Source organism: Megascapheus bottae, chromosome X (assembly GCF_031878675.1).
Source record: "Megascapheus bottae isolate mThoBot1 chromosome X, mThoBot2.hap1, whole genome shotgun sequence".
Lineage (NCBI taxonomy): Eukaryota > Metazoa > Chordata > Mammalia > Rodentia > Geomyidae > Megascapheus > Megascapheus bottae.
Window position 1 is genome coordinate 67,925,390 of NC_143547.1, and position 23,629 is coordinate 67,949,018.

General features: G+C 41.5%; 1 protein-coding gene across 6 annotated transcripts; it reads right to left on the reverse strand.

Moving 5' to 3' along the window:
- Window positions 1-927: 927 nt before the first annotated feature.
- Gprasp1 (G protein-coupled receptor associated sorting protein 1) lies at window positions 928-18,641 on the reverse strand. 6 transcript variants are annotated; one of them, XR_016533866.1, is made up of 7 exons: window positions 18,098-18,355; window positions 17,429-17,550; window positions 17,068-17,144; window positions 8,846-8,904; window positions 8,502-8,640; window positions 7,410-7,585; window positions 928-2,093 (listed from the first exon to the last, which is right to left on the reverse strand). XR_016533866.1 is itself a non-coding variant. In XM_090326678.1 (5 exons), the coding sequence occupies exon 5, from the start codon at window positions 16,439-16,441 to the stop codon at window positions 12,239-12,241; it is 4,203 nt and encodes a 1,400-aa protein (XP_090182804.1). In that variant the 5' UTR covers window positions 16,442-16,760; window positions 17,068-17,144; window positions 17,429-17,550; window positions 18,098-18,187; window positions 18,611-18,641; the 3' UTR covers window positions 11,896-12,238. The 6 variants fall into 6 exon arrangements, 2 of the variants coding, with proteins under 2 accessions (XP_090182804.1, XP_090182803.1); XR_016533865.1 differs by lacking the exon at window positions 928-2,093 and having other exon boundaries at window positions 5,736-7,585; window positions 18,098-18,346; XR_016533868.1 differs by lacking the exons at window positions 7,410-7,585; window positions 8,502-8,640 and having other exon boundaries at window positions 18,098-18,342.
- Between the last annotated feature and the right edge of the window lie 4,988 nt (window positions 18,642-23,629).

Sequence of the window (23,629 nt, forward strand, 5' to 3'; positions counted from 1 at the left end):
TGGCCTTGAGAACAGCTATAAATTCTATGACTGCTATGACAAGGCTCAGGGTGATGTATTCATAGATGCTTACAGCATACTTTTTATGGAATTATTTATCCTGGTGGGTATTTTGATGTGCTTGTCCTGTGAATAGATGCTTCTCTCACTAGAAACTACTGGCAGATGTCTTGTGGCTCTTGTCTGTTTGTATAAATTTATACTTATCAAGAGTAGCCCATTGGGCTGGGAGTTTGGCCTAGTGGTAGAGGACTTGCCTAGCATGAACAAAGACCTGGGTTCCATTCCTTGGTACCACATACATAGAAAAAAAGCCAGAAGTGGTGCAGTGGGATCTTGAGAAAACCCAAGGACAGTGCTCAGGTCCTGAGCCCAAGCCCAGGACTGGCAAAAAAAAAGAGTAGCCTATAGCTGGGCACAGTGGTTCACACCTACAATCCTAGCTACTCTGGAGGCTGACATCTGAGGATTGCCCTTCAAAGCCAGCCCGGGCATTAAAGTCTGTGAGTCTCTTATCTCCAGAAAATTGGAAGTGATGCTTGGCTCAAGGGGTAGGGTGGTAGCCTTGATCTGAAGAACTCAGGGACAGTGCCCAGGCCCAGAGTTCTAGCCCCACATCAGACAAAAGAAAAAAAGAGTAGCCCTGACCAGAAAGAGTTATATTTGGGTATATTGGTCATGTGAGACATAGATAAGGAGCACAACAAAGTACACAACATAAAAACATTTTACAATGGAAAATGGAAAGAACTGAATATAATACCATATTAAATTTTTTTTTTACTAGCCAAGCAATAGTGGCTCAGAACTGTAATCCTAGCTACTCAGGAGGCTGGGATCTGAGAAAAATGGTTCAAAGTCAAGCATGGGCACTAGAGTCCATGAGACTCATATCTCCAATTATCCATTAGAAAATGGGATGTGGGGACCGGGATTTTGGCCTAGTGGTTAAAGTGCTTGCCTAGCATGCACGAAGACCCGGGTTCGATTCCTCGGTACCACATACATAGAAAAAAGCCAGAAGTGGTGCTGAGGCTCAAGTGGTCGAGCTCTAGCCTTGAGAAAGTCCAAGGACAGTGCTCAGGCCCTGAGCTCAAGCCCAGGACTGGCAAAAAAAAAAAAAAGAAAATGGGATGTGACACTGTATCTCCAGGGTAGGGCAGTAGCCTTGAGCTGAAGAACTCAGGGACAATACCCAGCCCCAGAGTTTAAGTCCCACACTCACACATAAAAAAAAATAACAGTCAGATACAGAAGAGAAGAAGGGTGCCTGTGAGGGAACACAGGAAGTCCAGAGACTATATGCTGCCTAACCATAGGGTATGATGTCAGAGAGAATGATGGACTTTGGGGCTAATACTTTTCTTAGAATCAAGGGTATTTCCCAAAAAGATTTTCTGTTGAGGGAGTTCTAACTAATGTGCTTAAAGTAGCAAGCATGAGTTTCAGGAGTTTAGAAGTGATAACTAACAAATCTGTGAAGTCTATACAGGGTGTAGAGGTCAAAGGGGGCAAATCAAATAGGTTATAGAGGTTACCAGGATGTAGTTGTGTAAGGCAGATATTGGTTTGACTATCACATTTTTCTCTTGTAGAAAACAGAGAACCCAGTGACTAAGGCCCTACTTCTGTTATGAGAAAGTGAACCTTGTATCTTAAATGGATGTCAGGTCAACATAAAATTATAGGGATTTATTTCAAAAGATCTATGTAAATTACTTCTTTCATTTAACACAATGTGTACAAGGTTAGTCTGAGATTTATCAGTAGTTTATTGTTTTTTTTCTTGTGGGTCAAGGCGCTTGAACTCAACTTGAGAGCTGTCTCTGAGCAATTCAGCTCAAGGCTACTGCCCTACCCCTGAACCTGGGTGCTGTCCCTGAGCTCCTAAGCTCAAGGGTAGGAAGCTCAGGGGTAACACCCTACCCTTCCACTTCCATTTTCATTTTCTAGAGGTTAATTGGAGATAAGAGCCTCAGGTCCTTTTGTGCCGCGCTGGATTTGAACCTTGATCCTTAGATGTCAGTCTCCTGAGTAGCTAGGATCACAGGTGTGAGCCAACTGCTTGGCTTGTAGTTTATTGCTTCTTAATGCTGAAAATTATACCACAATAGATATATCATATTTTTATTCACTTATCAGTCTATGGACAATTGATTTTAGTTATTGTCTACTATGAATAATGCTACTGTAAACATGTGTATACAACATTTTGTACAGACATATGTTTCCATTTTGTTTGGATATATGCCTAGGAGTACAATTTCTGGGGCATATGGTCACTTTTTTAAGAACTGTCAACCGACTGTTTTCCAAAATACTGATACCATTTTCCATTTCTACCAGCAGTGTATATGAATTTCATTATCTCCATATCCTTGTCAACACTTTTTATTATCTTTCTTTTCTATTTTAGTTATCCAAGTGGATTGAAGAGGTGTCACATTGTGGCTCTGATTTGCACTTCCTTGCTAACAAACAATGTTGAACATATTTTGTGCTTATGCACAAGTTTTAAATTTTTTGATGAAGTATCTCTTCAGATCTAGCCCATTTTATAATTTATTTACAATCTACATATTACTGAGTTGCCATTTCATTATTAAGTTAAATGTTAAATGTAAGTCCCTTACCTAGTACATGGCTTACATTTTTCTCCAATTTTTTTTTCAGTTGGCCTTTTACTTACGTGTGCTCACTGAAGCACAAATCTTCAATTTCAATGATAGCCAGTTTGTCTATTTTCCTAATGGATCCTGTGATCTGAGGATCACAGTTCAAAGCCAGCCTGGGCAGAACAGTCTATGAGATAATTATTGTAACTAATAGCCAAAAATCTGAAAAACAAAGCTCTGATTCAACTTAGTAGAGCACTAGCTTTGTGCAAAAAAAACTCAGGCATAGCACCTAGACCCTTAGTTCAAGCCCCAGAGCCAGTGCGTGTGCACCTGTACACACACACACACACACACACACACACACACACACACACACACACATAAAATGTTTACTTCTATGCCCTTGACCCACCCCCTATACAATTCAAGAACCAGATTTTTGGTATTCATTTTGTTAGACTGTAAGTTAGTGGTTTAAGGAGTTGCACTATTGGCATTTTCTCCTAAGTATACCATACTTCAGTTAATACACTTGTGTAGATGTGGGTATGACCCTGAATGTACTGGATCTAATTTCTATAGGAGAGGAAATATGTTTTTTGTCTCTCTTGGTCTGACTTACTTCACTCAATACAATTTTTCCACATTTATCCATGTCTTGGGAAATGATGGGTATCAATCTTCCCGATAAATGAGTAAAATTTCATCATAGATATAACATTTTCTTGATCCATGGTCCATTGAAGGGCATACACATATCTGGACTTTTTCCATACCTTTCTTATGGTAAATAGTGTACCAATGAACATGGTTGTGCAAGTGGCTTTACTCTATCCTGACTTGAACTTAGAGAAAAGCTTTAGGACTTCCTCATGGATTTATGATTGTTAGATAGCAATCATATATATCCTTTTCATGTACAATCCTTTATTATATTAATAATATTATTCCTAATTTGTTGCATCAGCCTTAGGCCACTAAAGGTCATGGATCTTGTAAAATGCCCTTTTCTGTATTGATTCAGACAACTTCACTATAGTCTTTTTTTTTAACTTGACTGTGTTAGTTTTCATATGGTGATGATGGTAATTAAAATATAGGTACTTTACTAATAATTTTTGTTAATATTAAGGGTTTTATTCTTTGACACTGGTCCTAATGTTAAAGAACAGAAAATTAGGTGCTACAATCCTGAATGTTATATCTCAAAAATACCAAAATCCCTAAAATTTGAAACACCCAAATGATAATTCTGAAAGATTAAAACCCTCACTGTTGAAATAATGAGTGCCAAAATTCCCCAAAGCAAAATTATCATAAGATTTGTGTATGCTGGATATGATACATGCCTGTAACCCTTGGGAGATTGAAACAGGAGGCCCGGGGGCTGGGACTATAGCCTAGTGGTAGAGTGCTTGCCTAGCATGCATGAAGCCCTAGGTTCAATTCCTCAGTATCACATACTGAGAAAAAGCCAGAAGTGGCACTCTGGTTCAAGTGACAGTGCTAGCCTTGAGCAAAAAGTTGCAAGGACAGTGCTTAGGCCCTGAGTTCAATCCCCAGGACTGGTTAAAAAAAAAGAAAAAGAAAAAGAAGAGAGAGGTAGGAGGTCTGTAGATTTAAGGCCATCATTAGCTACTGAGCAAGACCTGGTCTCACAAATCTAAAAATATATGGAAACAATCCAGATGCCCTACTGCAGATGAATGGATACAGAAAATGTGGTATATATATACAATGGAATTCTACATACCCAACAGACAAGATAAAATAATGGCATTTGCAGGGAAGTGGATGAATCTAGAGCGAATCATGTTGAGTGAGATAAGTCAAGACCTAAGGAACAAAAGGTGCATGGCATCCTTAATATGTGGCTATTAGATCCAAACAGTACAAGAGCGACAACTCAATATTTGCATACCCAATTCTATGTACATGGTATCGGAAATATAAACACAACTATATAGGCATAAAAACCTATAACTCTTTAGACACAATGTTTTATTACATAAATTAATATGTATCTATGATATACAAGCCCTTAGCCTAATTTTGATTATGTTCTAAAAGCTAAGTGTTAGTGATTGTATATAGAGATTCCCTTCTTGAACACTTGTTTGTTAAACGCGTCATTTGAAATATGATGTAAAAATCAATGTTAATAAATTCTTTAATAAAATAACTCATAGATTAGGAGATGACATATTAAGATCTTTTAGGAATACACTTCCTGTAAGTTTATTCAGGAGAAACAATTGAAGGATTGGATCTAGCCCAGACATCTAAATAATGATGCACAGTTACTGATGTGCGAATAACTGGAATACATTCCTTAAAGTAAGCATGGCAACACCATTTAATGTCATTTTTATGCCAACTAAATTTTGTGTTAGAAGGGTATTTACTAAGAATTTAAAATTATTAAATATACATTATTGTCTACAACTTATTCAGAATCTTACTAGAAAGTTTTCAATTATGCTTTGTACTTCTTGAAATAAAGTAAAATAAAAGTGTTTTCATAAAAAATAAAATAAAATAAACATATTACTAAAAGTCTGTGTTCTAAGGAAGAGATCAATGCATTTTGGTTATATGAAAGATAGTTGTATCATCTGAGGCTTAATCAATAACTAGAAATGTGTTATGTAATATTTTATGTGGGGCTGGGAGTTTGGCCTAGTGGTAGAGCACTAACCTTGAGGAAAGCCCAAGGACAGTGCACAGGGCCTGAGTTCAAGCCCCAGGACTGGCAAAACAAAGAAATATTTTATACATATATACAGATATACAACTACATATTTATACATATACGTACACATATGTGTGTCTCCAAGATTCAATTCATTCTCCACACTACAGGAAGTGGTCTCTTTTAAGTTTCTCTACTTGGATCTCAAGTGGCTGAGCTTGGGTAGCTGCAGGATGTTTTACTCAATTTTTAATTGAGTTGTTTACTTACTTTTGAATTTTAAAATATGTTCTTGTAAATTTCAGATATTGCCCTTGATTAGATGTGTTATTTGAAAATATTTTCTCCCAGTCTCTGTCATGTCTTCTTTTTTTTTTTTGCCAGTCCTGGGCTTGAGCTCAGGGCCTGAGCACTGTCCTTGGATTTTCTCAAGGCTAGCGCTCTACCACTTGAGCCTCAGCACCACTTCCGGCTTTTTTGTATGCATGTGGTACCAAGGAATCGAACCCGGGTCTTCGTGCATGCTAGGTAAGCACTTTAACCATTAGGCCAAACTCCCGGCCCTGTCATGTCTTCTTATACTAGCTTTAGTAATTTTAAAATGAAATGTTAATTAAAGGAAGTGGTGCTGTGGCTCAAGTAGTAGAGCACTAACCTTGAGCTGAAGAGCTCAGGGACAGTGCCCAGGCCCAGAGTTCAAGCCCCATGACCAACCAAAAAACAAAAAAGAAAAAAAAGAAAGAGAAAGAAATGTTAAGTTCTGCTTAGCAATTCAATAATTTCATAAAGCATTCTTGGTGATATAATTACCTATAACTTATGTCCATACCTAAGGTCTCCTGATCAAAAATAAGTTGATATTTACGTGGGTATGTCTGTTAGTTTGTGAAATAAACAAGCTGTCCTTTCTCCTCTTTGTAATAGTCTCATAATGCATATATTCATTTAGTAGCACACCATGAGACTCTCACTTTTCTTCATCTTCCCTTTTTACCTGACTTCATGATTTTAATTATACTGTTTTTAAGTTCACAGATTCTCTCTTCTGCCTGTTAAAGCTTGCTACGAAATTCTTGAATTTTTCAGCTCAAGTATTGTATTTACTGTCTATACAATGCTCAGGTCTTTTATACCATTTCTATTTCTTTGCTAGTTTCATTTTGTTCATGGTTTATTTCCTAACTTTGTTTATTTGTCTGTGTTCTTTTAGCTAATTGAGTATCTTTATAGCATTTACTTTACTTTGCTAGCTAGCACAGATAATGTTTGTGTGTGTTTCTGAAGTCTGAACTCAGAGCATTGACCTTGCACTTGAATTATGCCATGTTTTTTGCTCCATTTTTAATATAGGGTCTCAAATTTTACCCAGGGCCAGTCTCAGACTATGATCCTAATACCTCAGCATCTGGTATAAATAAAATTATAAGCATGAGCCACCATATCCCTTTTTCTGTGTGAGATGGGGTCTCGCTGTTTACCAAGCTGGCTTCAAAACATACTCCTTTCTATCTCCGTCTCCCAATAGCTGAAACTACCATCACACTCAGCCTACAGATGAGTTGGTTTCTCGAGTTGTTTTGTTATTGTTGTTGTTGTTTTGTTTCATTTTTTTTTGGTCAGTCCAGGGGCTTGAACTCTGGGCCTAGGTGCTGTCCCTGAGCTCTTCAGCTCAAGGCTACCAACCTACCCCTTGAACCAGCACCATTTCCGGTTTTCTGGTGGTTAATTGGAGATAAGAGTCTTACAGACTTTTGTGCCTGGGTTGGCTATGAATCGAAATCCTCAGATCTCAGCCTCCTGAGTCACTAGGATTATGGGTGTGATTACCAGCATCTGGCTCAAATTTTATCTTATCCTTTGATAGGGCTATCTTTCCATTTTATTGTGTGTCTTATAATCTTTTGCTACATTGCCCAAATAATTTGAGGCATTTGTTTGAAAAAAAAAAAAACATCATTCCAAGTTTTTGTGTCCTGGCTTTGTATATTTAAATGAAGATCTTTACCAATCAGTCTGGTTGGATATTTTAGGGTCTCCCAAGCATATAGTGATCTTTTCCTTACAATTGGTCTTTTGCTTGTGTGTGCAGTGGTACTTGCCTCTGTTTTCTGAAGTTTCCAAAATTTTGCTTCCTGACCATTTAGTATTTCAAGTCAGGTAAGAAAGGAGCCAGATCCTCTAGCAGCCCCCAGACCACACAAACAGTCCATATACATGTCCACTATTTTCTTTCCATCCTGAATAGAGCCTTTTATTGTAGGTGTGCCACGGTATGCTGTACAGGAAGAAGCAAAATATGAATATGAAAAACCACATGAATTTGCATACTCCTTTTGCTGTATTCCTTTCTTGGTTTCACAACCTGGGTGCTCTTTCTCTTCAACCCTTCTCTAGGGATTTTATGGAACTATTGTTTTTTAGCTGAGAATCTTTGTGAACCTTGTAAAGAGGGCTTTAAATTTCCTATTTGCCGGTTTGGGAGTTTGACCTAGTGGTAGAGCACTTAGCGCCTAGCATACAAGAAGACCCAGGTTCGATTCCTCGGTACCAAATACATAGAAAAAATCCAGAAGTGGTGCTGTGGCTCAAGTGGTAGAGCTCTAACCTTCAGAAAAACCCAAGGACAGTGCCCAGGCCCTGAGTCTAAGCTCAGAACTGGCAAAAAAAGTAAATTTCCTATTTTCCATCTTGTTGCTATCCCTTCATTGTTGAGATAGAATTTCTTTGTTAGCTCTATTTCTTCTGTTATTGTTTCAATAGATACACCTTTATGTATTGTATGCTCCAAAACACAGATTTATGATTGGCTTTTAATATGTTTAGCTTTAGACTATGTAAAAAGAAAGTGTGGAGTTACAATATAAAATAATAATAATAATAATAATAATAGCTTTTGTCATTATCCATATATTTGATTTTCCCACACAGCTTTAAGTCATTCTAATTCCATTTTTATTTCAAACGGATGGATTCATTTAACATTTCTAATATACCATATATATTGGAAATAAACTTATTTTTGCTTATTGAAAAACGAATTCTTTCCTATTTTTGGAGGAAATGCTAGTAGTTGGAATTTAGTGCTATTTACTTACTGGGCAGGTGCTCTACCATATGAGCCATACCTTCAGCCCTTTTAACTTTGACTGTGTTTCAAATAAGGTGTTACTTGTTACTCTGCAAGTTTGTACCTTGATTTTTCATATGATAGGCACAACATCACTGGACTCAGCTTTTTAATGAGTTGAAATGTAGTCTGGCAAAATTTTTGCCTGGGCTTGTCTTGAACTTCAGTCCTTCCTAAATATTCTCCAGGATAGACTTTTTAGCCTAGCAAGTAAAAAAATCAACAAATATCATAGAGTCTATTTACTTCAACCATAATGGCACAAAATTAGAAACCATTAACTAAAGAAAAACTAGAGATTGCATGAAACAGGGGAAATAAAAATCATATTCTTACAGAGTTCATAGATTAAAATAGATCACAAATGAAATGAGAAAATAGGCAAATGAAAAAGAAAACACAACATACCAAAATGTATGAGATGCAGCAAAATCATAGTTCAGAGGTTCATTCATGTCTGCAGATAACTATATTTAGAACAAAAAAGACAAATTACCAAGATGGCCAAATAGATGTGCCTACACACACACACACACACACACACACACACACACACACACACACACACACAAATTACTATCTCTATTTCAAGGTGAGTGACAAGGGAAACCAGCAAGGGAGAGAGGGGAACTCTGTAAGATCTAGAGGCCTAGGATGTCAGCACAGATTGTGGAGTGAAGCAGATTGACAACTGCAACAGCAGTCCCCCAGCCAAAGACAAAGGGTAACAGGCTGATCCCTATCACTATGGAGGATTGGCAACTCTAGCTGCAGATGTAATCCACCAGTCATCACAGGCTTGTAGCTCAGGGCTACAAGAGGGCTGGCTGAGGTTTGCCCCAGAGCTTTGCTTCAGAAGAAAGATTTGCATTGCTTTATGTTCAATCTCAACAGTCCAGATTTGCTTCAGTATGATAATAATATTGGGTGGCTGGCAATTTGGCTCTATTCATCTTTGTGCTGCAAATGAAATAGAGGACAAATATTCCATGCTAAACTCTACCAGCAGGTGGCTTGAGCCACAACTAGGTCCAATGGTGTGTTATCATTCCTGTTCTTTTCACAGCTCATGCCTCCAATCATGTCATGCCTTATGTCTCAACTGCTGCTGACGAAAGGACTGTACTCTGGATTTCCAGTGCCACAATTCTCATTGCTGGAGAGGCAACCAAATGGGCACACACACCCACCGTTATGGATATCACACTCACCTGGGCCACTAAAATATCTCATTTTACACGTTTCAGGAACAAAAAATATTCCAACTCTGCATTCACATACACTGCACCCAAAGCTATCACTCACAGCTGAAAAAGCGACAGACTATAGCTATAGCAGCATATTAGAACCAAAATCAATGTAATGTTCCCTAAGAAACATATTTAGGAGAAATCTATGTGTTGTGAAGGTAGTTTAAAAATTAAATAAAATTTGACAGCATTAGCAGCAACTTTACAGGGGTACAAAGCTGTGCAAAGGAATATTACAGACAAGGGTACAACACAAATTAGATAACCTGGATGAAACATATAACTTCCTAGAAACAAAGCAACCAAATGAACTCATTTCATGTTTTCCTTATCTGGGCTGCTGAAGTCAATCCATTCCATATGTTCAAGTCCCTCCTATCCCCCCTCCCACGCACACAGGAAACACTCACAAGGCACATAGCACACAGCACACAGCACACAGCACACAGCACTAGGTGGAAACCTGGAGATCAGGGGAAGCTGAGCACAAGCTAGGAAGAAACATCAGGGTGCAAGGCATTCCAAGCCTTGGCATCCAGTCTCAGCCAGCATCTCCCAAGTATGCCCTTTCCTGGAACCCAGCTCCTCCAACAGCAACTGCTGCTTCTTTGCATAAATGCTGCCCACAGGATGGCTCCCAGTTTTGTGAACCCCTGGACAAAAGACTGACTTCCCTAACATGCTCATGTTTGGCTCAGGGATTGTTTTCTCTACAAATTAATATGGTGATCTTCAAGCAAATGCAGCATGCAGACACTCTCTCTCACCTTAACATCTAGCCACTTTATGCTGCTCCAGTCTCATTCCAGAAGAATATGTCCTTCCTGTTCCTTTCCCATGTGTGTAAATGCACCTTGCTGCCTGTCTAAATCAGAGTCTGATCACATGACCCACCACCAGCTCCATGATTCTGCAGTCAGCTTGTCTGCTACAGCTCTGCAGCTTGAATGACTTAATTTTCTCTCACAGGTTCTGAGCTGTTTCAGGATCTGTCTCTAGAAAAGACAGAGAACCTGAAGCTTCTGAGCCTGATGAAGACAGAGAGCTAAAAGGAAGGCTGGATTAGCCTCCAGCTCTAGGCCTGGACCTTCCTTTCTAGGAACACCTGACCAGTGCAGAACAATCCCTGAGGAATGTGGACATTAAATTGATTTTTAGTATTTTGGATAGTTTGGGGGCTGAATATGAAAACACACACACATGCACAGACACAGTCTATCTTGAAAAACATTGGAAGATGAACCCTTTTAATATCTGTGTTTTGTAAAGGGAAGCTAAATTGACACTGTCCTATTTTCATATATTGGAATCAGGAGTAAAAGTCATTCATGCCTAGGTTCAAAACCGAAATAACAGGTTCTGGTTCAAATATTTCCTGAAAATACTCTCAAAAACAACTTTGTCCTCTTTTGCTCTTGTCTCAACATATTATTTCAAAAACGTAAAAAAGTACTATAGACTATAGAATGAATTCAGAATTTTGGCAAATTTTATATTGTATTACTTCTCTATATAATTTTGCAGTATTTTTAGCAAACAAGTACTAAAGTTGCAGTATCTCATATCTCTTTCTTCTTTTTACATATTTTGTATCATTATAGAATTTTCCACGATTGAATAAGATATATTTACCTTAATCCATCCCACTTATATTGTTTTTTAAGTGGAATAATTATGTTCATGTACTATAGTAGCCTTTTTTAAAACAAACTGTGAAACATCAGGGCTTATCCTAATTCATTTAAAAACTTGAATTAACTCTTTTAGTAGTTGTATAATAAGCACCATCATGACTGAATTATCTTAGTAACTGATTAATTTTGTGTGCTTTCTTACCTTATATTTTTTATGCTTTTGATAGTACTGAAGAAAAAACATTCTGAACAGTAAAATTCAGTTTCTCATCATTACAAATATTAGCTCATCCTGTATTTATCCCTCAATGTATGCTTCCCCCTCCCATCTAGGCAAATAGACATATCACATATATTGGACTTTTCCTAACTATGTTTTTCTGCACTTAGGGTGCAACTTAAATTGCTCCTTTTTCTTTGAAACATACCCTGAGATGCAGGCATTGTAACTTTTGAGATTAAAACTGAGAAAATCCTTCTGTATAGAGCTTATTAATCATACTTAATATCACCTACATGTGTGTGTTCACTTGTTATCTTTGTATTTGTATTTTAAAGTTCAAGGAAAAGGTGATTTCTGTTAACTTTAGCATAGAACTTTATTGAAACACAAACACTCAAGTAGATAAGCTCACATTAGAACAATAATCAGAAGGGCTGCTTATTTATGATGGCTCAGTTCACAAAGAGCTCAAATACTAAATTTCACAATCTGGACAAGTACCAACAAATGTGATTTCACTTGTAATATTCATTAGGCATCAAAAACATGATCTAGCTTACGCACAGAGTTGAGGAAAGATAGTATCAGCATCAAAGATGTACGTTGCAACACCAAGCCAAGTGTGAAAATACACAAAGCATTACTTGAATATCTTAACACAGGAACTTGATAAGGGCAATCAGAGTTAATCATATTAATTTTCTTGGTCTGCTACAGGGTGATTTTGATTGTTAGCTTTGCTTTGCAGTTTCTTAGCAAATGCCTCAACTTCACGGAATGTAGAAATAAGTGTCTCCAGACAGAAATCATCATCATCATCATCATCAGTAAATTCTGTTTCTTTTTTGATATTGTTGCCAATATTCTCAAATATAGCAAGAACAATTTGAATATTGTCATTTGTCTCTTCCCTGTTAAAGAGCCCCATGAATCCTGACACTGATTCAGAGCTTAGTAATTCTTTTGTCATGGCAAGATTTTTGGACAAATTCAGTAGCATTTTCAGAATATGAAATCTTGTCTTGGTGTTTCCTACAGTTAGTAAGAACAGAAATCCAGACATATAATTGGTAACCAGTGTGTGATAATCATTAGTGGAGGTAAGATGTCTAATCATCATTAATCCAGACAACTGCTCAGGGGAATCCAAGCTATAAGCAAGGGTTTCCTCACACACCTGACACACATATGTCTGAATAATGTTTAGATTTGGGTAAGTTGGAGCCATGTGAATCATGTTCTCCAAAAACTCCGTTCGAACCCGGGAGGATGGATAATTTAGCAGGGATTCAATAAGTGAGACAACACCAGAATCTCGAAGGAAATCACGGGTAAATGGAGAAGCACTTCTCATACCCATTGCAATTTTACATATTTCATGAATAAAAGGATCTCGAACTCTGTCCATTAATAAGAGAAGCTCTTCAAACTCTTCAGAATCAAGTCTAAGATGGCACTGTATGCAGCTACAGGACCAATTCTCAGGCTCTGTACTTGCTCTGGCCTTAAGATGCTCTCGAATTCCCTGGACTGACCGGTAGGAGGGATCATACTGAAATGGGAACTCTGATTCAGACTGCTGCAAGGATTCCTCCTCTTCCCCTTCTGGGCTAACTTCTACATACTTGGGCTTCCCCCCAAACATTTCACAGAACAAAAATGCCGCTTCTTTTGGAAATTTAAGGGGGCTTATAGATGGGAAGCCAACCCAACCCCATGGGCCAGACTTGAATTGAACAGTGACCTCATCCCAGGTCTGGGGTCTGTGTGAAGGATCAGGCTCCCGATCAAATGAACAGTTAGACTTGCAGCTAGCCTTGAACACTGAGCTAGGATTTGTTTCAAAACAAGCCTCATCTCCTGCCCAGAACCAGGACCCAAATATGGCCTCATCTTCATCAGGTACTATTGTGGATTCACAATTGGTTCCATCACCAGAGGTGCCAGACCCAAACTCAACTGCTCTCTCCTCATTTTCTGGCCTATACTCACAGGTGGCCACAATTCCAGTTTCTTCAGTATCCTTGTCATCAGACCAGAACCAGGACTCAATAATCATCTCTCTGTTGTCCTCTTGCTTGAATTCACCGCAGACTCCTGCTTCTATATTGTCTTCTTTTTCAGCCCAGAACCAAGACCCAAAAATAGCCTCCTCTTCAGTCTTTGGCATGGTTTCTTCTACTGCTAGAGAACCAGTGTCTACACTGCCCTCTTTAGACCAGAACCAGGACCCAAAAATAGCCTCCTCTTCAGTCACTGGCATGGTTTCTTCTACTGCTAGAGAACTAGTGTCTACACTGTCCTCTTTCGACCAGAACCAGGAGCCCACAATGACTTCCTCCTCCTTAGGCTCAGGCTTAGACTGAAAGCTCTCCCCTGTCACTGCCTCCAAACTTGACTGTTCTTCCCAGAACCAGGATCCAATAATGACTTCCTCCTCTTCATCTTTGGAACTGTATTTGCTGCCGGATTCAGACTCTCTAATGGACTCTTCATTGGCCCAGAACCAGGACCCAACAGTACCTTCCTCCTCACCCTCCAGCCTGCTCTCTTCTGTAACATCAGTTAGCACAAGCCTGTCTTCTTCCCCAGCCCAGAACCAAGAACCAATGATGTCCTCCTCTGCTTCAGGCCTTGACTCTCTGTTGGCTGTCTCTATCATGACTTCCTCTTCTTTCCAGAGCCAGGACTTAATTGCGTTTTCCTCTTCAGTTTGTAGCTTAACCTCTTCTCCAGTTTCATTATCTACACTGCCCTCGTGCGAAGCCCATAACCAGGACCCTATATCAGCCTCTGGTCCTGCATACATTTTTGACCAGAGCTTGTTCCCTTCCTCCTCGGGTCTAGATTCCCAGTTTTCTCTATCAGTAGGATATGTACAGGTTCCTTCTTCTGCCCAGAAGCAAGACCTGTTATTAGTCTCCTCAGCCTCTGCTATATAATTGTGTCCAGGAACAGAGGCATATTTCATATTGGCAGGTTCTCTAGACTCAAGCCATAATGATGCAATGTCCTCTTTTTCATTCTCTAACATCATAGACTTACTACTAACTTCAGCATCTACACAAGCATCTATTTTGGCCCAGAACCAGGGCCCAATTGTGGGCTCCTCTTCATTAGCCTTTGTTATGGCACTGTTAGTTTCAGCCCTTGGGTCAATATGGTTTTGGTTTTCAGACCAAAGCCAAGACACAAATGCTTTTTCTTCAGGTTCTGGCCTAGATACTTCTTCAACCCCAGTGTCTACATTTACTTTCTTTTCATCCCAGAACCAGGGGTTGATAATTTTTTGTTCTTCAGACCTCAGAATGGACTCACAGCTAACTCCAGCAGCAGATTTCCCACTGGCCTCATTAGTGCTCCAGAACCAAGACCCAAAAATCGCCTGTTCGTCAGCCTCTTGGTTGACTTCTTCACCAGCCCAGAACCAAGAACCAACAAAGACATCTTCATCATTAGCTGCTAGCACTGAGTCAGAGGCAGACTCAGTTCCAATTTCCATACTGACATTTTTCTCAGTCACAAAACAGGAATCATCAATGGGCTTTCCATCAGCTCTTGGTCTGAATTTACTGCTGGACTCAGTCCCCACATTAGCCTCTTCTTCAGGCCAGAACCAATTCCCAACAATAGGCTCATCTTCCACATGTGGACCGGATTTGATTTTGGCTAAATTATCCATGCTGGACTCTTCTGTAGCCCAAAACCAGGTCCCAATGAGGACCTCCTCCTCTGACATGATTTCTTGCCTGGCTCTGGATCTGGCCCTGCATTCTTTCTTAGTCTTGGACTTTAAAAATATATTTCCCTTTTCTCCTGGCCATAACCAAGACTCCTCTTTGATTATGTCTATAGACCCAGAAACTGCATCATTGCCAGTTTCCTGCCTGGTGCTGTGCCTGGCCCTGGTATCTCCCTCTTTTCTGGTTCTGGGTTTAGAACTACATTTGACATCTTCTCCAGCTCTGAACCAGGACTTCATTTGATTTTCATATTCAGACCCAGAACTAGAATCAACAGGCACTTCTTTCTTAGAACTAAAGCGGGACCTGCTATTGGATTCTTCCATCGACATGGACCAAGAACTGCTCTTTTCCTTAGCCCAGAGCCAGGATGTCTTAACAGACTCATCCTCAGAACCAGAGCTAGACACAAAATAGAGCTCTTGTTTGCTTTTGTGCCTATACATGGTATTTGCTTCTGGTTTGGCAAGGTGCCTGGACCTGGTACTGGCCTTTATCCTGTTTCTAGGATGAAATCTTGGACTGACTTCATCTTCACTACAGAACCAGGAATTCACAGAGGATTTATCTACCCATTTCAAATCGGGATTCTGATAGGCCTCTTCTTTGGATGTAGACCTGGGGTAACACCAGGACCCAACATTAGTGGCCTCTTCAGACTCAAAGGCAGGCTGGAATCCCATTTGAGAATGAGCTTTCTTTCTAGGAAAGTGCTCAGTGTTCACATTAACCACTTCTCCATCTATAGACAGGCACTGAGCTTTACCAAATAACTCAGAATCAGTACTGACCAGAGGAGAGGCTATGGGGATGGTCTGAGACTCTTCCCCTCTCTTAGACATTGCTTTTGTGCCATACCTATACCGGATACGAGCTTGGGAACCACTCGTAGATCTTGACCTAGGAATTGACTTCGGTTTGCTCCTATAACGTGTCCTACCTCTTGTACCAATCTCAGGTTTGGACCTTGCTTCAGGCAAAAACTTGGTCTTAGTTTTGGGCCTTGCTCCAGTCATTATGTGGGCCTGTGTCCTGACCTTGGGTCTAACCACAAGAGGGACTTCATTCTCTATTTCAGCCACATTCACAACTTCTTCTCCAGCCTTCTTTGAAGGCTCAACCTGGGCACTAGGTTCAGTCTCTGCCCTGGTCATGGTACAAGTTAGAGAAAACCCTGTTACACAATTTTGCACAAGAGCCTAACCACAGATTAATAACAGAACTTTTTCTTTATACTCTGGTCTTTCAAGGAGTCAAGAGTTAAAGTAGGAAATAGGAAATCAGAGTAAATCACTAATCTGGGAACCAGTGAGATCCTACCAAATCACAATCTGAATGAACAATACAGATACAGTACAGAGGAGGCACAACCAAGCTGGGAGAAGACAGATGGTTCCTGGGTAGGGGTAGACCACTTGAAGGTGGTAATCAGAAGCAACTCCAGCACCACCAGAGCTGTAACTATAGGTGGATCTAGGGAGAGAGAATGAAACCAGGAATTCAGCCTCATCAAATTCTGGGACTTCTTGTAGAGACTTACAAGGGGAAACTGGTTTGTAATAACAGGAGGGGCAGTTGAACTATGAGAAAATGTTTCTGTGTCTCCAGCTAGCTAGACAACATAATATGGTGAAAACCAGTATTGGGAATGATGAGAAAGAGTGTTAGAAATGGACAGGTATAAGAACACAAAACAAGATCATAATCACTCAAATACTCCCACCACTAGCTTTTGGCTCATACTACCCAGCCCCAAAAGTGATCCCACTCCCATACCAACCTTCACTGATGTGATGTAACTGTCCAATCTTCCTGTGTTCAAGTGGTGATAATCCCCACAGCAGAAGGTACTGAGTCCTGTGGACAAACACACAGGATAGAATAGAGTCTGAGTGTCTGGTATCTTAATACACAGCCTGGCCTCTGTCTCTCAGTAGGAAGGATTCAATCTGCCTACAGTTACCCACCCCACGGATCAACCTCTCAGTATTTTCTGATCACAGTTGAATCTAAAATCCTTCGTTAGTCACAAGATCTCTGACAGGAAACAGACAAGAAATGCTACAACATCAAGCAAATTTACCAGACAGTATTAGTGGAAGTACTGCAGCATACACTACACAGGGATCATAGCCACTTACTTGCCTATTGGTCTTCAGTAGCTGTACCCTGCACAGTCCACTTCCTCAGCAATCTCCAAAGATTTGAACCAGTCTCCCTGTCTGTTCCTTACTTGCAGAACTGACCAGCCTCTAAAGCAGGCCTATGGACAGATAGGAAAGGTGATACAATGAGGACAGGACCGAAGCAGCTGAGCCTAGGAGAAAGAGCAACATGGCCATAGGGATAGGAGTTGCCATCGGATCTGTCTTTACACATTGCAGATGCCGCTTGTGGAATGAGCCCGGTTTCCTTAGGCCCTGCTGCAGGGCTGCAGAGGTAAGAGCACCTCTTGACTCATGACGTCATGCACTTGCCATTAGAGCCTTGTCCAATTCTGAGGATTCACCACTAGGTGCGCCACATCCCCTTTCCCTGCGCAGCAGAAAATGGGGGAAGGGCGCCGCATATTCTAGAAAGCAGGTTGTGAAGCCATCCTGGTATTGATTGCTGCCATCACCACCTCCCAAATTCCCTATTTTCAGACCCCCAATTTGGGCAGGAAGGGGAGAAAGGGAAGTACCTAGAAGACGATTAGAGGGACGATTAGGTAGGAAGCACTACTGGATGCCCACCCTACTCTGATTAGAGTTGCCCACGCCTGTCAGGTTTCAGGCTAGCCCCGATGCCCACCCTCCATCCCCACACACCTCCAGAAACCCAGACCGTTTTCTGCTCCTCCTTTTCCTCAAGCCTCTCCTGTGCAGATTCGCACCGTGGCCTTGCAGAATATGTCAGACCTACCACGCAGATAGGAAAATTTCACATCAAGCAGAAACCTGTAGGAATGGACAGCACCCAGGAAACTGGACCCCAATCGATTCCTCTTCCTTGGGTGGGAACGAGCGCCCTCCTCCCACCAAACGGGCTGGACCCCAGCTCAGAAGCCTGCCCACACCCAGGGAGGGGGTCTGCCTCCCAGGACCTACCCCCCCCAAGCCCCATCTTCCTCTGCCATTTCTGCCCCAGACACCCCCTCCCACCAAACCACAACCAGCGTCCAAGGCGAGACACCGGCGCCCTGGAAGTTGGCTGGGAGCCGGTCAGCCCGACTGGCCTTCAGACCATCGTGGAGCCGCTCTGGCCTCCCTCTCCGCCTTGGGCCGGCCAGCCCCCCGAGAGTCACCGTCTTCTGGTCCCCGGGGATCCCGGACACTGCGCACCTCTCTGGAGGATCCGCTGGGCCAGCTGGTGTCTGTCTGTCAAGGTCTGGGGGACAGGCTGTCAGCCTGTCAACAAGGGGAGACCCACCCCGCGCCCTCCGGACACCCCCACTTGCCTCTACGGGCTGCGGGCCCGGGGAGACGGGCCCCCCTCCGCTCCTGGGGGCCCCCTCCGCTCCTGCGCTCCCGCTCCACTCAGGCGCCTTCTCTGCTCTCTCAGCAGCTGCTCTCTGGAACTCCGGCTGCTTTCCTCAGGAGCCCAAGCGCACAGAGGCGGCCCGCCCCCAAGCCTCTGCACCAAGGCCCGCAGGGGCTGCGCACGATGCGGCAAGAACCGCTAGCTCCGAGAGTGTCGGGAAGGGGGCGGAGGGATACGGCCGCGTCAGAGCTGAACGCCCCCTCCCAGGCCCACCGTAGTTCCGACCCGCGGAGGGCGGGGCCTGCACCAGCCCCAGTCTCAGGGGCGTGCTCCCGCCGCTCGCCCTGCCTCCCCGCACCCCGCACACCCTGACGTGGCGACCTCCCTCACTTCCCGGCCTCTGTCAGTCTTCCTGGGGCTGTGCTCGCGGGGGCCCGGGGGCCGTGGCGCTGGGGAAGCAATGATGGCTGGGGGGGGAATCGCCGCACTAGAGGCAGCCGCGGATGGATACCAAAGCTGTCCTAGCACCCCCGCACTGCACACTGCCTCTCCCCTTCTCTCCAGCCCCTCCCGCCAATCTCCCTGTCTCACCCCCCCCTTCCTGCAGGAGACTGGAGAGGGGGTCGGGACTGCAGGCAGGTGGGGAGGAGACATGTGACATCAAGACACACCAGCAGGCTGTGGGGACAAGCGGCCCCTAGGAGGCTCTGCCATGTTTTTCTTTGCCTGCTTCATTCAGCCATGAAGCAAAGCAAGGTCCTTTTGCTTTTCAGGGGACACACGGAGATGGGGGCTCCCATCACAGGCCTCACCACTGCTCCTCTTCCAAAGGAAAGCCGGCCTACAGCTCTACCCTAGGAAACCAGCCACAGGTCTGGGCTAACAGTTGTCATGGCTGCCTCTTCATCAGGGAACTCCACTGGTCATTGTACTGATTCTACAGTGGCTCAAGAAAGTAGGCTATTCACTGTCCCCATCCGCAGAGCGTCCTGCAGCCTGGTATCTTTTCCCTCACAGCCAAGTGTCATGTCTGTCTTGGCTTCCTGGCTGATGTTTTCTGTCTTAGTATAAGTGGGGTCCAAGCCCTTCTTCATATTGGCTTTGTGGAAACATGGCAAGGATTCAACTAGTGTGTGTGTGTATCTCAGCTGGAACCACCTGTCATTCTTAGAATTCATTTCCTCAACACAGGCACATATCTGGTTTTGATTCTTTTATTCGTCCCTACATCCTCTCTCCAATTTTCTACCTCTCCTTACCCTAGGTGTTCTAAGAGACCAGTGGAACAATGACTTTAAGCTCAATCTTGATGTGTTTTATACTGCGCATTTAAAGTCTCATGTAAACATCTCTTATTTTGCAGATTAATAACCTCCCTAAACATGTCCACACTCTATGCTCTGCTATACCTGAATACATTATTCTATTTACCAAAAGGGAATTGAGGTTAAGGTGGCACTAAGTTTACCATTAGTTTGATACAGAGTTATTCTGGATTATCCTAAGCTATATACTTGCAAGGGTAATTTAAATGTGGCAGAGTGAGGCACAGGGTTTGTGTCCCAGGGGAGCATCAAAAGGAAGACCAGACACACACTTATTGCCTTTATCACTGTAAGAAGCCCAGGAGCCACGAAATGAATGCATGTCTCTTCAAAGTGTATATGCCCTGTTCTACACCCTAGAAATTCCCAAATGAAGGTACTCCTCTCAGTATCTTGGCATCAGTGTAATGAGACTCTTTTCTGCCTCCTGAAATGTAATACAATTCAGGTTATTTCTTGGACTCAGGGGCTGGACACTGTCCTTTAGCTTTCTCCAGGATAGCACTCTACCACTTGAGCAACAGCACTACTTCTTTTGTTTCTCGTTTATTTTTTTGGCAGTCCTGGGCCTTGAACTCAGGGCCTGGATGCTCTTTGTCCTTGGGCCTTCTCAAGGCTAGCGCTTTACCACTTGAGCCACAGCACCATTTCTGGCATTTTTCTATGTATGTGGTACCAAAGAATCAAACCAATGTCTTCATGCACTCTAGCACTAAGCTAATCTCCCGGCCTCTACTAATGTTTTGATGTAAGTAATTCAACCTTGCCTGAAACTTGCTTTGTAGCCTGGAGTGTCCTTTAAGTTGTAATTCTCCTATGTCAGCCTACACAGTAGTTAGGATTACAGATATGAGCATTATGGATTGGACCCAGTGAATGTAGTCTTTATACCAATGCATTTATTGACAGAGGAATGTTTCTATCAATAGTTGATAAATTTTCAGTTGTATGTCTTCAAAGTATCTGTTAGATAATCCATTCCAATTTATGTAGAAACCATGATTTTTTACTAAATATTTATTAGCTAGAAAAGTCCTTATTTGAAGCATTTTATGTATTTGTATTTGACAGATTAAGTATTATCTTTAAATGAGAGCACAAATAGAAGACTGAAGATGACATTCTGATTGCTATGTACTACTTACTTCCTGGGAAAATGCATTCCAGTCTTTGGATTTACAATGGCCACGGTTCTACTTCTGGGTACCTCCTCTACTGCCTGTATAACTCTGACCTGCCAGTGAAAACTAAACTTCAGAAACACTCCACAAGCATTCAGTCTGAGATACAGAAGCAAATGTGCTTATTCACAGTATGCAATTTACCTTTCTCCTCCTAAACCTACCCCACCACCCTCTGCTCATAAAATTGTACAATATCATATCCCTTGTCTGTACAGCTCAGATAATCTACTCTTGTCCCTGTCAATCACTGTGTTCATGTACCTGCTTTGGTCTATTTATCTTGCCTATTCACTGCCAATATTCCTCAAGCAATTATCCCTCTCTTGTAGGTAGAATTAAATCATTTCCCTTAGAAGACATTCCTCTTCCTCTGCCTGAATTTCAGAACCCATATATTACATTCTGGGCCTTATGACTCCACTCCCCTTTACTCTACTTTTTGTGGCCATGAGATAAGCAGTTTTCCTCTATAAGCCATATGCTGGCTTGTCACAGACCCCCAAAGCACTAACTAGATCATGGTCTGGAACATCCAAAACTATAAGCCAATATTAACTGTTTCTCTTGATAAGTTGGGCATATCTGTTATTTTGTAATAATGTTGTAAAGTTAGCACATGGATTAAAATTCTCCAGTCAGGACCTCCCAACTTTATCTGTAAATTTAATGCACTCTCAATAAAGATCCCAGCAAGTTATCCTATGAGGGACAGACAGCAAACTGACTATAATATCTACATGGAAATACAAAACAAAGAACAGCCAACACAATACTGAAGAACAGAGTTACAATGTCAGCACTACTTGAATTCAAGATTTACTGTAAAGATACAAATAATCAAGATCCTGTGCATTTGTAGAAGAACTCCCCCCCCCCAAAGGAAACCTGGAAAACTTCACACATTACAACAATATGGGGCCATGCGGCCCAGGAGTGAAGCCTAATGGTAGAGTGCTTGCCTTGCATGCACAAAGCCCAGGGTACCACATACACAGAAAGAGCCAGAGATGGTGCTGTGGCTCAAGTGGTAGAGTGCTATCCTTGAAAAAGCTAAAAAACAGTGTCCAGGTCCTGAGTTCAAGCCACAGGACTGGCAGAAAATATGGGGCCAGGAGTTTGGCCTAGTGATAAAGTGCTTGTCTAGCATTCACAAAGACCCAGGTTTGATTCCTCAGTTCTGCATATTAGAAAAAGCTGGAAGTGGTGCCGTGGCTTAAGTGGTAGAGCTCTAGCCTTGAGAAAGTCCAAGGACAGTGCTCAGGTCCTGAGTTCACGCCCTAGGACTGGTGGAAAAAAAGCTTAATATTCCATTGTGTAGACACACCACATTTTCTCTATTCATTCCTCAGTTGATGAACACCTAGGTTCTTTCCATTTCCTGGTTACTGTGTGGATGGTGGTATAATAAGCATAGTAGGTCAGGTGTCTGTTTTACATACTGATTTCATTTCATAGATAAAGGGAGTAATAGGAGGGGAATTTTCATATATGAAAAACATTTATTTGAAAAAACATGAATATATGAACAGCATGACTATACGTAATTCCAATGATAGGTGAGATATCACTGTATGCAACTCATGGGTGGGTGGAGATGGGAGGGAGATACTGGGAGAGAATAAGAGAATAGGCACCATACAAAAGGAAACATACTTATTAGGTAATACACTTATTAGGTATTACACTTGTGTAATAGTGATCTCTATGTGCATCACTTTTATAACAATAAAGTAAAATTTTCAAATTTCTTGAGAGAAAAATATACACCATTAGCTAACTGTCTTGAAAATATGTAAAAGACTTAAATTGACAAAGTAATAAATGAAATAACCAGTCCTATTTTTGCATAAATAAAAAATGATCAGAGAGAATACTGTGTGCAATTAACAAACATTTGGATAGCCTAGATGAAATAGTAAAATTTAGAAACACACCAGCCAAGACTAAATAAATCCCTCCTGGGTTGCAAGAAGTCACATCTTGAAATGGCAATACAACCCAAACTAATTCACGAATTCAATGTAATACCCATCAAATTCCCAACAACTTTCTTCAAAAAAGTAGAGAAAGCAATCCAAAAATTCATATGGAATAATAAAAGACCACAAATAGAAAAAAACAATCCTTAGCAGGAAGAACAGTAGTGGAGGATTATCAATACCAAACTTGAAAATCTATTACAAAGCTATGGTAATAATAAAAAAGCTTCATATTGGTAAAAAAAAAAAAGAGTAGTCCTGTGAACCTGTGGAACAAATAGAAGACCCAGAAATGAAATCACAGACCCATAATCACCCAGTATTTTGATAAGGGAGCCAAAAAACAGATATTAGAAGAAAGACAACCTCTCCAACAAATGGTACTGACAAAA